Source organism: Drosophila kikkawai, chromosome 3R (genome assembly GCF_030179895.1).
Source record: "Drosophila kikkawai strain 14028-0561.14 chromosome 3R, DkikHiC1v2, whole genome shotgun sequence".
Taxonomy (NCBI): Eukaryota; Metazoa; Arthropoda; class Insecta; order Diptera; family Drosophilidae; genus Drosophila; species Drosophila kikkawai.
In genome coordinates, this window is record NC_091731.1 from 27551173 (window position 1) to 27566573 (window position 15401).

The 15401-nt window shown below is 43.1% G+C and overlaps 1 protein-coding gene across 1 annotated transcript; it reads right to left on the minus strand.

Annotated features, from left to right (window-relative positions):
• Window positions 1-12914: 12914 nt before the first annotated feature.
• Window positions 12915-14642, minus strand: ftz (fushi tarazu). The gene is made up of 2 exons (XM_017175825.3): window positions 13880-14642; window positions 12915-13760 (listed from the first exon to the last, which is right to left on the minus strand). Exons 1-2 carry the CDS (start codon window positions 14640-14642, stop codon window positions 13267-13269), a joined length of 1257 nt encoding a protein of 418 aa, XP_017031314.1. The 3' UTR covers window positions 12915-13266.
• Window positions 14643-15401: the final 759 nt, after the last annotated feature.

The window sequence follows — 15401 nt, forward strand, 5'->3', positions numbered from 1 at the left end:
TTAAGAATTCTAAGACGAATAAAACTTTTGGGCCCTGATTGTATTCACTGGGGAAAGGGAAAACAGAAATCGTTGACAAAGTCGCGACCCACGAAATAAAGACAACAAAGCCGAGGGCCAAAATGAACGAAAATGTCAGAGCCAAATGACTGACCAAACTCATTACAACGAAACTTCAAATTACCCAAATTAATCTAATTTTGTGTGAGTTTGCCTTGTGGCCCGATGTCGCTTTCAATGTCAATGAGTTGAGTTGAGTTGAGTGGCTTGTCACCGGCCAAAGTTTTGATTCTTTCTCATCGTCGTTCGACTGTCATCCGTTTGGGCTTTTTTTTTTGTTTGTTTATTTCCCTGTTAACACATTCCCCACATAATGGGGAATGGTGTTTGTCATTTGTTGTTCATTTGAATATTGAACACACATTCTGTTTCCATTTGTTCTGCGCCAATTTGCGAGTGCGCGGATGCCAAGTTAATTATATCTTAAACGGTTGCCACACGAGTTCCACTTCAAAGCCCCGGCCAGAACGATCTGTCACTCAAACAAGCCAATGGCAAAAGCCAGACACCGAATTCCCAGCACTTTGATGTCGGGAACTGCAGTTGGCTCAGTGAATTGATATGGCACTGTGACACGATTAAAAGCTAAGAACTAATAAGGAATTATTAGAAATTATTAGATATTAGAATATCGCAGAAATCACTGTTGATTTGATCTTGGAAATTACAAGAAAATCAGAAAAATATAGTGATTCCATTAGAAAGGTTAACAGTATACATATTGCATTTTCAATTAAAGCTAAAATAAATATAAGTATTTATTTTTATATTATTGTAATACCCAGCATCATCACGCACCCATCTCTAGCTGGGCCAACTGCATGTAGATATATAGCTGCATATATAGCCTCGTCGCGCCGTCGACGCTGTTGGCGTCATTATTAATTCGTGCTCACATGCGGGGAGCAGAACTTTTCAAAATGAATTTTCATGCGCCTCTGCCATTGCATCTCTCATTTCGGTTTTATTTTTATTTATTTTTTTGGCATCACGTGGCTGCCACAACCGTCGCCGTCTACTATATATATCCGGATCTCGATCCCGCCCGCTGCTGTTAAATTTGACATATTGCCGACATTGATAGTATGAGACGTTGCACTGAAATTTGTTGTGCTCGTCAACGGGAGTGGCGGCCATCAGTCAGCCAGAGTAAGGCAGGATGTCTATGAGATCCTGTAACTTGTAATTATAACCCTAAGCAGTCTTCGATTCAGACAGATGTTGAATGTGGCAAGTAGCAAAAAGTATATAAAATATTTTAAAAGCTATTATATTCCATTAAAGTAACCCTCTTCAATCATCTATCTTCAATCTAAAGATTTCTTTAAGATACTTTTGTATCTCAAAGTTCATCTGGCTCAGATGTTACTTTCTAGCAATTACCTCGACTTCATGTCGCCATTTCATTCAAAGGCAGCCATTTTGTGCATTGCACCGAATGACTGCAATTAGTTGTTTTCAAACCAATTTCACTTTCCGATATGTGGGGAAATAAGTGCGTAATTTCCCTGTTGAGGCAGCCACGCATGAAATGCAATTTTTCACTTTCCCTTTCCTGCTGCCCTGCCACTTTCCCCCTGTCCATTCATTCAGCTGATCGAACACTAATTACGCAGCAACATCAAAATAATTATGGCCACTCTCTGGTCATAACAACTAAAGAATTTCCACGTGTACCTGCGAGTGGTGGCGGCACTTTCGTTTGAGTTGCTTTGGATTTGCCGAAATTGCTTTCACATTAAAAACACTCTCTCCACCTCGCCCACCACTGTGTCCTGCCAGCCTACCTGGTGGCCTCGTCCTGCTTCTGCTCCTGCTCTCGCTCCTGGGACTGCAATTAATACCTTTCACTCTGGCCCGTTTGATGTGCCCTGTCATTCCGACTGGCGCTGCCAGTTGGCCATTTGTTTGTGTCAACGCTGGGCGACTGGACTGCCTCCGATGCTGCCACGGATTAGAAAGTAATCACGGCCGATAAGAAGCGTCCACCGGCGAGCGTCTCCGGGGACCTCAAGGTGGGCAGCGGTCAAAAGCGCTGCGTTCCGGCCAGCCTGGCAATTTAAATTACTCTCGGAGCCACCACCCAAGTTATACCACCCGCTGGCACTGAGAGAAATATTACAAAAGTCGTAAAAATAGTTAGTTTGAATATAATGAAAATAATATAAGAATATACAATAAACTTCTATGCTTGATTTAAGCTTATAAAATAAATAATTATAAAAAAAATCAAGAAAGAAAGCTAACTTTGGCCAGTCAAAGTTTGTATACCCTTGCAGGTAACAATTAAAATATATCATAACTAATCCAAAAATGCATTAATTTCGATTCGGAATGCAGTTTTGTGTTAGTTTTAATTAATTTAAAAAAACTGCATACCAAATTTAAAATTTTAAGAAATCAAAATTTTTGGCCTTTTTTGCTAATTTTAATGATGTAACCCCTTATCAAATTTCGCAAAAATGGCCACAAAATCGATTTCTTCCGGACATGTCTAGAAAGATTCCTCAGTTGATGCTGATCAAGAATATATATGGTTTATGAGGTCGGAAATGATTCCTTGACTTAGGAAAATATTATTTTGTATTATAAATTCGGATTTTTTATATTTAAAAACTTCTTGATTTTTTTTTAAAATTAAAAATATCCTAACTCGGCCAAAAGAGCATTAATTTTAAATCGGAAAACTGTTCTGTGCAAGATTTTCTACAGTTAATAAATCTGCATACTTCATTTAAAATTTTTGAAAATTCAATTTTTTATCAAAATCAAAAATTTTAATGATGTAACCCTTTATAAAAGTTTGCAAAAATGGCAAAAAAAATCGATTTCTTCCTGACATATCTAGAAAGATTCCCCTGTTGATGCTGATCAAGAATATATATGGTTTATGGGGTCGGAAACGTCTCCTTCACTGCGCTGCAAACTTCTGACTGAAATTATAATACCCTGCAAGGGTATAATAAAGAGTTTAGGGTAGAAAATACAGTACCTTTGATCAAGAGTTTCTCCTTTCCACCCACAGCGTTTTTTTTTTCAGTGCAACCACCGCCCCCACTCGAGTCCCTCCGTTCGGTTACAAATGTCCATTGGGACTTTGCTAATCTGTCATTCGCCATGATGTGCTCCCGAAGGCGGCCCTTCTGGATCGGTTCGGTTTGGTTTGGCTTGGAGTTTGGAAGTTACACACATGTGCCCACAAAGAGAGAGAGATAACACAGCACCCGGATCAAGTGGGTGAGACAGAGAGAGAGGAAACGAGGAGAGACAGAGACACCAACTGGCAATGAAAAAGGACGAGTGTTCATATAAATGACCGAAATGCCACGCACTGACCCCACGCACTGCCCGTAGCCCAGCTTACACACCCTGCCGGGATTTCACCCACCACCGCCCACAGCCCAAAATCCACCCTCATCCCCCCCGGACTACGCCCACTGGCATCGGCGACATGGCAGATAAAATGTTTCAATGTCCAATCGGGCAATTTGTCAAAATACTCGCCAATGGACATGGCTATTTTATTTTTTGCCACTCGGACCGGACAAAATGTTTACTTTTTGTGCTCATGTCGAAGTGGAAATATGTTTAACATTGATATGAACTTCCAAGCTTGGGCTTAGATAGAGCAGGATGGAAATTAAGTACTATATATAATTTAAATTTAATTTTGTATAATCAGGTTAAGGTAGGTGTCTTTGGAGCCAGACTTAATTAGAAAAGACTTCAAGATACTTCTTATATATTTCAGGTTAACAAATCATGACAGACACTAAAGATATTTTTACTGTATCTCTAAAATAATCCATCCTAATTGGGAGCTGGGTATGATAGAAGTTCAGGTGGTTCCTTGATAATGAAATAATGAGCTGCATTTCCATAGTATATAACTTAACTAAAGCACTACGAAATACAATTATAATCCCAATAAATAAATGAAGAATCTTCTAGATATCATCTTTTGTATCTTTTCGCCTGCATGTCAAATTCAAAATACTAATAGGAGGACTTTTCCACCACTGACTAATTTAATTACTTTATCCCGACTTGGGCTGACATGAGGCAAGGTGCCAATGGAGCATATCAAATTCAATTCTAGGCAGTTACTCAACAGCCACGACTGCACACGCCGCCTCATATTGCCATGGCCATGGGCATTGGCAGTGGCTTGCCTATTGTTGCTGCCCTGTGTGGGCGCCAGGAGCTGATTAATTACGCGCAATTAGTCAGCATAATATCCGCTAGATGATTCTGCATTGGCATTTGCATGGCCTGCATATAAGTATGTACTGGACTGTCTCTGGATTGCACCGAAAAAAAACCACCAAAAAAACCAATTTAAAGTACTTAAAGGATACTTACTTTATGCCATTTCAGCTATTTAGATTATTTTGTATAATAATATTTTTATTATTTTCCAAACTCACTAAAAATATATCTTACCTATAATTAGACTTATTCCTGAAGAAAATAACATCAGTCTCATGATCAGTATTTTTTCTCCGAGTGCACAGTTTTTGGTGTTCCGAATATATGAACATGAATTTGAATAAAGGCAAAAATGTTGCAAAATTACCAAGTGAATATTGAATGCATGATATTGAAATGGGATTCCGGATCCGGAGCGGCAGTTGGTCGGACTTTTGTTGTTGTTTTTTTAGCGATGCTCCTGCTCGCATCCTGAACGCATTCTTCCTGCTCCCTTCTCAGCTCGCAGCTCCGTCCCCTGGCGATTCCCTTCGGAGCGCTGCGGACGCCGCTGCTGCTTTGTAACAGTCTGATTTTGACATTGACGAATTCCCGGACATTTATCATGCACTACGCCCCTGAAGGGAGGCCCAGTGCCAGCGAAGGAAGCGAAAAGGATACTCTCGGACCGGCCCAGCCAGCCGTCTGTGTGAGAGTGGTGCGTGCTCGTGCTAGTGTTGGTGCTGGCCGGGCTTAAATGCCTACCATCTTGGTGGATGTGGATGCCCTGGCAGCATTCCGTCAGAGGTGAGGAACTAGAGACCGAACCCTCGATGGCGTTGAAGTTTTCATTATTCCCATTTGATCCCCGGAACGTTGCGTGGAACGAAACCATGTCAGTCAGCAGGCCATAGCCGGGAAAGCGGGGAAAACCCACCAAGCGATGCGTGTAATTAAAATGTTTTAATCTATGAGATACATTCGGCGAACTGGAGGAATGCAATCATCTAATTGGATTCTGGACTCTGCAGTTATTTATCGTCAAGACACTTGGAATTATAAAGATAATTGAAATGAATTCGGCGCATTTTAGAATAAGCTGGCTTGGCGAATTTAATTTGATGATCTTTCATTGGGAGGAGGAGCCTTACAGATATTCAAATTCATTTAATTAAAAGTTAAAATTGAATAAATTTCTTATGTGCTCTGTAAAACTAAACACATAAAACTAATCAGGTTATATTTCCAACACTTTCTAGAATCCCAGCGTCTCAATCTGGCCGAAGCTTTATTAATTCTCGGAATAATTTAAGGATGAAATTGAAATATCCACACCTAACTGATTGAAATCGATACGATTTGGGGGACAAACCCTCGCGGGACCATCTCTTGGTGGCTGGGGGAAACCTGTAGAACCTGTAAGTGCGTTCCAAGTATTGCGGGCCCCGCCGACATGCAAACGAGCCAAATATTAATTGGGATGTCAATTTTAATTTTTCCCTTTCGTTTCTCCGAGACTTACATTTAACAGCTCAATTAATTGCGGGGCCTCATGTGACCAGAGCCGAGATTTGAGTTATGCGATCCATTGGCATTATCTGAGGCCCGGCTCGGTGCATGTGACAAGCGGCAACTGATTCATTCGGCGGGCCCATCGATGGAGGAATCAGAGGAGCCCGAGGAGCTCGAGGTATTGGGGGCGATAAAGATCTCAAAAGGATCTTGCTGAGTGCTATCTCTCTTTCGCCAGGGCCTTCTTTCTCTCTCTCTCTTTCTCTGCCTCTCCAGCCGAAATTAATGAGCGCCATTATAGTGCGACAACTCTTAGTTGTGGTGAAAACGACTTTAAGTCAGTTTTAAATTGAATAATATTAATTTGCGAGATAAAGCGTGTGATCGCGGCCATTAATCAATTAATTAGTTTACCTTTTGTGCTCGTATCTCAGCGATTCGGGCTGCAGCGGAATCTAGAGAGAGAGCATCTCAATCTAGCGGAGTTATGACTGCCAAGGAAAGGCCCCCACACTCCATCCCCAAACCCTACAACAAAAGTTATAATTGCCCCAGACTTGGGGCTCAATAGAGGGGAAAAAAGAAACGCTGGCTTGCGGCACTTTTATTGCATTCGTTCTCCCATTCTCAGGTTGCTGTTGCTTTTAATGACCGGCGAGCAAATAAAAGAAAAATGTCGTTCTGATTGACGAATTGCGTGCGTATAATTGTATCTTCCAGATATTTTGTTTGCTTGCGCCATATTTATTCAGCCCTCGCTTTGTGTTTGCCACCGCCTTGCGGGGGCTTCGGGGGAGCCCCTCTCGAAGCCCAAAGTTTAATTGAGGAACAACTGTCGAGAGGCGCCATACGAAACTTTGCCGGTTCACGCTCACGACTCACGCAAGAGGAAAGAAACAAAAATGTCGGATATCTTTGAAGTTTCGTCGAATGACACGAATATCCGTATCTGAGAGTGCGGGGTACACATACTTACATGTGTGTTTTCCCCATGTGTGCCGCGTATTGTTTGCGACCGTGGAAACTCATTCACGGGCCGCAATTAGGAGAACAAAGTAGGGAAACAGATACCTTTCTCTGATTACAAAGAACAACAGAGAAAGACTAGTCCTAAAAAGTCGATTACTTATGATTCTTGAACATTTGTTGGTTTTTATTTATATATAACTTATTTTGTATTCTACGCTGAATTCTTGGCTTAACAATAATAAAATAATACAATTAATAATTACAAATTACTTTTAAATATAGTCAAAATATAAAGTAAACATATGGATTCCATGAAACACTTGCAGTTAGAAACATTTGTAAATCTTTAAAAATTATACAAGTGTGAAACTTAAAAAATCTCTATTTAGTATAAGTTAGAAAGAAAGCTAACTTCGGGAAGCCGAAGTTTGTATACCCTTGCAGTTAACAATTAGATCAGGGAACCAAATTTTAAATCGTTCATACTTAGGTATGCTTAGGCAAAAAATGCATTAATATCAATTCGAAGAACTGTTCTGAGTTAGTTTTTAGTAAGTTAACAAATCTGCATACTGAATTTAATATTTTTAAAAATTGAAATTGTTGTCAATGGCTAAAACGTTTGGGCTGTTGATGCCGATCAAAAATATATACGATTTATGGGGTCAAAAAGACTTTTTTACTGCGTTTCTAGCTTCTGAATCAAATTATAATACCTTCAAGGGCTACATTATGGATTCATTTTTGATAAATATAATAATTTATTTTTTTAACATTCTGTTTCCCATTTGTATCTAAGCAAAAGTATCTGAATCTTTTCCTTTTGTATCTAAGCAAATGTTGCGGAGCAGGGCCAACAGCAACATGATTTCTTTGCCAGCAGTTCAAGCAGTTCGAGCAAGCGGTTCGTCTGCTGTGAAGACGAATTTGGTTGTTGTCTTCGGTCCGCTGGAGACATGTCAAATCCATGTCAAACAATCAGGATAATCCTTAAATTCCCTTTCTTAGTTCAATATTTTCAAATAAAATTATTTATTTAAATTATTAGCTTAGTATGCGGTTTTAAAAGTTCATTAGGAGTTAGAAATATGGACAATCATCAAGGGTATCTTATATAATTCTCCTTAAATTGAAAAATATTTCATGGGCTCATGTAGAATGCAATTTTTTAAATATTCGAAAACGTCCAATTGGAAACGGATAATTATTCCAATTCCAGTTTCAGCAATTGTCGGTAGATGGCAGGATCCTGGCGAAGTATAAAGATATATACAGGTTAGGTTAGGTTAGGTTAATCCGGATGGGTCAATATGGCCCCACGCATAGGTCAATACGGCCCCTAGCTATCCGTGAAATTCCTGGATGGACCTTGAGACTACTTATGCGGGTTTCGAGATCCTTGAAGATTTTTTGAGTTCTCCTGGCTTCCTCCTGGAGGCATCTTCTAGCGATGCCAGAGCCGGAGAGCGTATAAGTATAAAATTGTATAACTTTATATTTTGAAACATGGCATACATCGATATTATATAGCTTCTGTGTAAGGGTATAAAATCGATGAATTACTAGCTTGTTGATTTCCCAAATATAATTACCGATTTTGCATCTTTATACAATTTTTTTTGCACAGATGCGCAATATGTTAATTATGTTTACCACATCACAATCTTTTCCCAGTTTTTTTATTACACAAAATAAAAATAAAAACTCCGCACTGTTTCCATTCGCATTGCCAACAATTTCTCCAAGTTCTTGCCGGGAGCTCTCGCCTGTGGAATTTAGTATGCCCGTTCCGTGGCCGTGAACATCGGATCGTAATGCCAGCTATAGCTATATTGCTATTATAGCGCCGCTGCGGAGGCGGTGGCAGTGGCAGATCGCTCCCGATCCGCAGGCACGACCACGACCACGACCACTCAAGATGTGCTACGTCGAGCGGTGCCGCGTTCCGTGCTCCGTCCGCGGACTCTGAGGCTGAGGATGAGGATGCCTGGGCCTGGGCATGGGGCTCCTCACATGTTTTTTCGGCGGCCTCTTTGACACAAAAGTCCACGGTGGATGCCGGTCGTCGGCATTGCCGTTTTTGCAGGCATATGTTTGATTAAAAATTAAAATTATCATTTACGGCCCATTTAAACTAAACCGACCACAGATTTCCTCGCATTCGCTCTCATTTTCAGAATAACGAAAGACTGTTTCATTAGCTGGTGGTGGCCCAGCAACAACAATAATTGAAATATATCTGCGGGATTACATTCCAAGATGCTTTCTTTGTTGTGAGGATGCGAGGATAAGAATTTGTTTATTTTAAATTTGAATTTAAGTATATTTTTGTTAAACTTAAAAACCAATTTCAATTAAATAGCCATTATTTGAAGGAATATTACTATTGTAATACTCAAAAGAATACCATTTTTCAATAAATAAAATATATCGATTGGTTTATTTTTAGTTCGTTTATTTTTGGTATTGCCAAACAGCGGTCAGAGGGCTTTTTTATAATCCAACAACAGCCGAAAAATGCCCGAAACAAAACCAAATCGACCATAATCAGCTTAATCATAAATTAACAATAAAAATTCGTGGCCAGCGCCGTCGCCTTTTGCAGATAAATTAGTCAAAGCGACACGCCATAAAGCATTCGGTGAACTCATAAATCCGGCAGCCCCTCGTGAGGATCGGACGGGATGGGATCTGGCTGGTTCTCAGTGGCTGCGATATGGCTTATTACCATATTGATGTTAACCTCTGGCTTGGGGGCAGGGTTCAGCACTGATCTAGCCGCTGGCCAGCGATCAGGTTTGGCTTAGTTTTGGCGCTGATTTCATCGGTGTTTGGCTTGGATGTTCCGTGGAAAGTACAAGCAATATGAACTAGGTTTGTGCAGAGAGAAAAAAAGGTATAGATTTTTCATATTGATGTTATTATTTAAAACAAAAACTGATTTATTTTGTAATATAATGAGTGCATATTTAAAATTGAAATAAATTTGATTTAATTTATTTATTTCATAAAATAGTATAATAAACACTGTAGTTTTTCTTTGTGCATTTGGAGGCGACATCTAACCGCTTGGGCCATAACTCATGCAGCATACCAGACCATTCCATTCCGATCTCGATCTCATTACCATTCCCACTACGTGCATATATCCATTCCTATATTCCTACGTCTTGGTCCATGGAGATCGGTGGCATTTGCCGGGCCATTAGACCGGACTGCCGTGTTGATATTGCCAGCCATTCGGAAATTGTTGATTTGGGTCACAATTAATTGCTTTTTGAGCGCCATAAATATATGGCCATCACAACAAAGGGTGCGGCCGCAAGAGAGGTGCTGACCTTACGATGACTTGCCGAAGTCGTTATCGGAAAATCGCTGTATCACCACGATTATTATCTCATTTTTGGTTATGATATGAGAGGAATGTAATTCTACTGAGATTTACAAGTGTTTTGGTACCCTCTGACCGTGGAAGGATATGCTTTATTGTGAAGTTAATTTAGAAATCATAACCAAAACGGATTGATTAGAGGTTTGGAATACAAAGAGAGATCTTGTTTTATAATAAAATATTACTATGAAATATAGTTTCCGTATAATTTTCTTCTCCAGTACCTCTCAACCCGATAATGCCAAGGTGGACTGTTTTCATACTTAGCCGGCTAAGCATCCACAAATCTGTTGACTTTTCCGGGCTAATCTCCCCGAGCGAGCTAATTCGAATATCACGCTCGATCCAATGTTTTGGCTTAGGCGATCGGTGTTTATCTTAGACATAAGGATAATGTAATGTAATCCCTTCCAGCGAAAGGCTTACCGATATCCGATACCCTTTGCTAGCCCGGCATCTTCCTTCCCCTTTCGCCAGGGTCGCGGGTCATTTGCGAATTTCTACCTTAGAATCCCAGCCGTCTCCTTCTATTACTGTGTGTATGCGTCTCGCTTTAGCTGTCATTGAAGACGTCGCGGATTAAGGATTCGGCAGCGGCGACAGAAAGGATAATTCGCCAACCGACAATGCCGGGCGGACAAAGGTGTTTTGTTTTTATGACTTTGTAACTCCTTCGCCGGCCTAAGGCTTAAGGAGGTAACCGTGTGCTCGTGTTTGCGAAAGGATAAGTTTACGATCGTTATGGCTGAGGTCGCTGGAAGGAAGGGTCTGGAGGCAGGAGACAGGATCGCTGGAATCCTGAGGAGGCGGTACCTGCCGGCTAAGTGGACACAATGGCACCGCCTATTCGCAAATGCGAATTCTGCGAGCGCTGCGCATTGTTTTGACAAAGGCGGGCTTTATTTTGGCTATTTAAAGGATTACGCTAAAGGATTGACTTTGCAGCCTTGACTGCACCCGGCCTCCAGAAGGATTCCGCCCACAACGCAGACTCCTTCCGCGAATCTCGGGTTTTATGGTTCGCGAATGAGTTAAGAACCCGCTCCGAGGCTCTCTAATAAAGCGAAATGCGAATAAAAAGGATAAAAAACGACACGTTTCCCAGAAGGACTCGGCAAGAGTTAACGTAACTCTTTCGCAATTTACACGTAAACCGTTTACAGCTCCTCGGGAGTTGCTGAGAATTTATAAAAAAACAATCGAAAAGGGAAAGTTGACTCTTGGGAAACCGTAAAAAAGTCCTTGCTTAATGTTGACTAAAAAGGGCTAGGCAAAGGGCTGAATTTTGGAAACTAATAAAAATCCTTTCACAACAGCTTGCTTAATGTTAACGAAGAAAAATATTGACTTTCTGGAACCCATAAAAAATAAATATTATATCCAGGTAAAGGAATAAATTGAGAAGATACTTTTGGGGTTGAGAAAATATATTGATTGTCCTTGAATTTAGCATGTAATTTTTTTTGTAATGTTTTAGTTAAAAAATTAGATGAGGGACAGAATTTAACAACAAAATGAAATTATTTTAATCCTGAAAGCTTTTCTATGCTGGTTTTTATTGGGTTACCAAACTAGCATATGGAGATTTATATTGTATTTTGGTTTCGCACCTAACTCCGTCCGTCAGCTAGATCCCACAGATGCCGCCTGCTGCTCACCCACTGTCCACTTTTACCTAATGAGTTGAATAAACGATGGCCAGGCCAACTGTGTGTGCGTACACAAGGCTCCCCTGATTCCCTCCGAGTCCAAGTCCGATCCCGATCCGACTTTCCTTTTGCGCTGCTATACCCATAACTGTCACGGGTCTGTGCAATGCAATGAAAAATGACCAATCAATGTCTCACTTCAATAGACGAACGCACAGCGGCGAGGGGAGGAAGCCGCTGGGCAGGCTATGGGGTGTGGTGGTAGATGCACCCGATGCCCGACCAAAATGTGACATTTTCTCTGGCGAAAAGAGTGAATTTTATAGGAAATCCGGGAGATAGCAGCGGGTCGGGGCTTGGGGGGATCAAGGCGAGAAAACGCAGCTGCTCGAATTTGCACGATTCCGTGCTCAATGTTGAATCGTTTGCCTTTCGTCCAAGTTCAGATAGAATTTATTGGGTGGTTGCAGCGATCAAAGAATCTCATTTATCACAAATAAATCAAAGGATGAACTATTGAATTTTTAAATGGACAAAATATTTCTGTTAAAATTAGAATCATTTGCTAAATATGAACTAAGAATAAGAATCAAAAATATAATTAGAAAAGACAATATTCTAAGTGTGTCTTTTTTCTATTTCTTGTTAAGTTAATTATGATTCAAATAAAAAATATATCTTAAAGCCAAGTTCCATGTATACATAACCAATGTTATGTATGTATTATGTATTATTTCAAATAAATCCGTATTAAACTCTTTAATAGAAATAAAACCAAACTGCAATTATAATAATGATTTTTAGTTATTTTATTCATTGTAACCAAGATTACATATATCTTTGGACAACATGTAGGTAATAAGTAAAAGAATATACCAATTCATCCTTCAATTTGCAAGTCTGTAACTAGTTATTCATTATAATTTTTTAATCAAAAACTATCTTCACATTCCCCTTCTTCAATTCCCCTCCCATTTTACACTCGCATCCCTTAAATAAAACTCCAAAATAATTTCCATAAAATTCTCTTGTTTTTTCTATAAATATATATAAAACTAGTATATAAATAAATAAGAATCTAATACAATTTTAACTTAACTACAACTAACTGTACAGTGTGTCAGTCTCCAAGTCTTTTGGCCTGTGTCAGCCTCCCAGCTGAGTGTTTTGGGTTTGTGTTTGGCCGCAGCTAATCGATCGCTGAGAACCCATCATGGCCAGCCACTGGGTTCCGGTTCCTTGGCTCGCAGCAAGGAGCCTCTCGGGCTCTCCTCTGCTGCGCAGCCGTCGCCGTCTGTGTGTGCGAAGGCGCACTCGTCCTTGTGCCCAAGATGCCTGGGCACCGTAGGGAGTGCGCCCTCCACTGTGCGACTCATCGCGCCGCAGCTTCGTTCTCGGCTTTGGGCCATTTGCGTGTCACCTACAAATGGTCGAGAGAAGCGCGGCTCGGTTCGGGTTTCGCGGTGTTCGTGTCGGCTGTGCGACGCCGCGAGGACCTTAGGGCAGATGGTACAGGTCCTGCGGATGCTGCTGGTAGCCGCACTGCTGCTGATACTGCTGCGGGTAATGCTCGTACTGCTGCTGGGCAGCCTGCTGCTGAGGATAATCATTGAGCAGGCCGTAGCTGTGGCCGTGGCCGTGACTGTGACTGTGGTTGTAGGCGGGATACGAGGGCACGGCGGTCTGGTGATGGTGGTACATGGGCATCGCTGTTGCTCCCGTAGTGCCGGTGGTCGGGACGGCCTCCAGGGGCGGCATCAGGGTCGAGTAGCCGCAGTGCTCCGGGGAGCTCTCCAGCGTGCGATCCTTCTTGGACTTCATGCGTCGGTTCTGGAACCAGATCTTGATCTGTCGCTCGCTCAGGCTCAAAGCATTGGCGATGTCGATGCGACGGCGACGGGTGATGTAGCGGTTGAAGTGGAACTCCTTCTCGAGCTCCAGGGTCTGGTAGCGGGTGTACGTCTGGCGGGTGCGCTTGGAGTCTTTGCAATCTGGAATCAAGAAATGGGGAAAGGATTGGTTAGTTATTGAAATGTAAAAAGAAATGCAAGAAGTCTGGGAAGGGGATTTCATATTTTTAGGGGTTGCTGGGTGCCTGAACGATGCCTACCTGATGCCAAGGACTCCTCGATGTGCGACCAATTAAAATCGGCTGCTCCGCTCGGGGCTGTCACAATGCGATGATTGATCTCCTGACTGACGGCCGGCAAGGACTTCTCCCCCGGCGACTGCGGTGGTGTGCTGATGCCCTCGACGGGCGGCAGGGAGCTGGGCGTGGTCGGTGGCGGGGTGGCAAAGTCGCCATTCTTCATCTTCTGGCTCTGCGACTGCGGCGAGTAGACGTCCAAGTAGTCGACGTCCTCGGAGGCGCTGGGCGTGGGCACTGCCACGTACTCCTGCTCGTAGGAGGGGGCGGGACTGGCAGCGGCCTTGGCGGGAGCGGGCGAAGGCTTCTTCACCGACTCGACGGTTGTGTAGAAGTAGTCGGGGGTGTATTTCAGTTTCTTGACGGGATTTGTGAGCAGGGCACGCAGTGTGCTGGGTCGCTCCTCGACGGCGGCAATGATGGAGGCGGCGTCCTCCTCGGCCTTGCGCTTGGTGGCCTTGGGCGGCGGGGTGGTGGGCTGCAGCGTCTGGGCGGGCGCCTGCTCCTGGCTGTTCTGGTAGTAGTAGCAGCTGTCGGAGTAGCTCTCCTGGGAGTAGTAGCCCTGGTAGCTCTGGTAGTTGGCGGAGGAGCTAGTCTGGTAGTAACTGCTGCTGCCGGCCGCCGAGTTGTCGTAGTAGGTGGGTGGCAGGCTGTGGGGGTGGTACATGTTGTACATGTTCATGTTGTCGGCGTAGCTGTAGTGGCTCTGGCTGTTGGTGGTGGCCATCTCGGAACTGTGAATGCGCTGTGCTGGTTCGGACTCTGCGATGTGCACGCAACGCTGCTGGGATTGCGAATGAGCTGGTCCTGCGGCAGATCCTGCATATATAGCAAAACCCGGGGCACGGCACACGCTCGTCGTCATAGCGCATAAATATCCCTGCGCATGACACTTTGCCGCCCGCTGCTCGGCGAACCACCCCTCCCGGCGAACGGCCTTGCCGGCAGATCGAGGGGAAGTTATCCGAGGTCCTGCCGAACTATCCGTTCGAGGCCTACCTGCTGCGCTGCTTATTACCTACCCATCGCGCCCATTATCATCGCGAGTTATCCGCCGGACACTTCCCCTCCGCGGCGGCCTTGAGACGCTGCTGCAGTAATTACAGCCATGAGATGCCTACCTATGAGGTACGACGAGCGAGAGAGAGCGGCCTCAGGCCGTCCCCCTCTAATTGCAATAATCATAAAGACATAAAAAGGATCTGAAGACTGTAAACTGCAAACTGTTGCTGCAGAATGTCCCGGCGACAAAAGGCTTTTTCCCCGGGCCCGTTTATGGTTCCCTAAAAATTTCTCTGGATTTTTGCCAGTCCAAGAGTTCGGCCCATGACTGGCTGCCAGTTGTTCCCGGAATCCTTCTCCGCGGCCCTTTCCCTCCGAATTCATTTCGCGGCACTGGGCGGCCAAAGGATAACATTACGTCCGATCCTGGTCCCGATCGCGCGGCAGCGATTGCGCGTGGCCGAGGGTCGCGTGTTTGCGCTTT

Coding starts and splice junctions, on each gene's coding strand:
- ftz (XM_017175825.3), bottom strand. CDS start 14,642: ATGGCCACCACCAACAGCCAGAGCCACTACAGCTACGCCGACAACATG. Junction 13,761..13,879: donor CGAGGAGTCCTTGGCATCAG/GTAGGCATCGTT, acceptor TCTTGATTCCAG/ATTGCAAAGACTCCAAGCGC.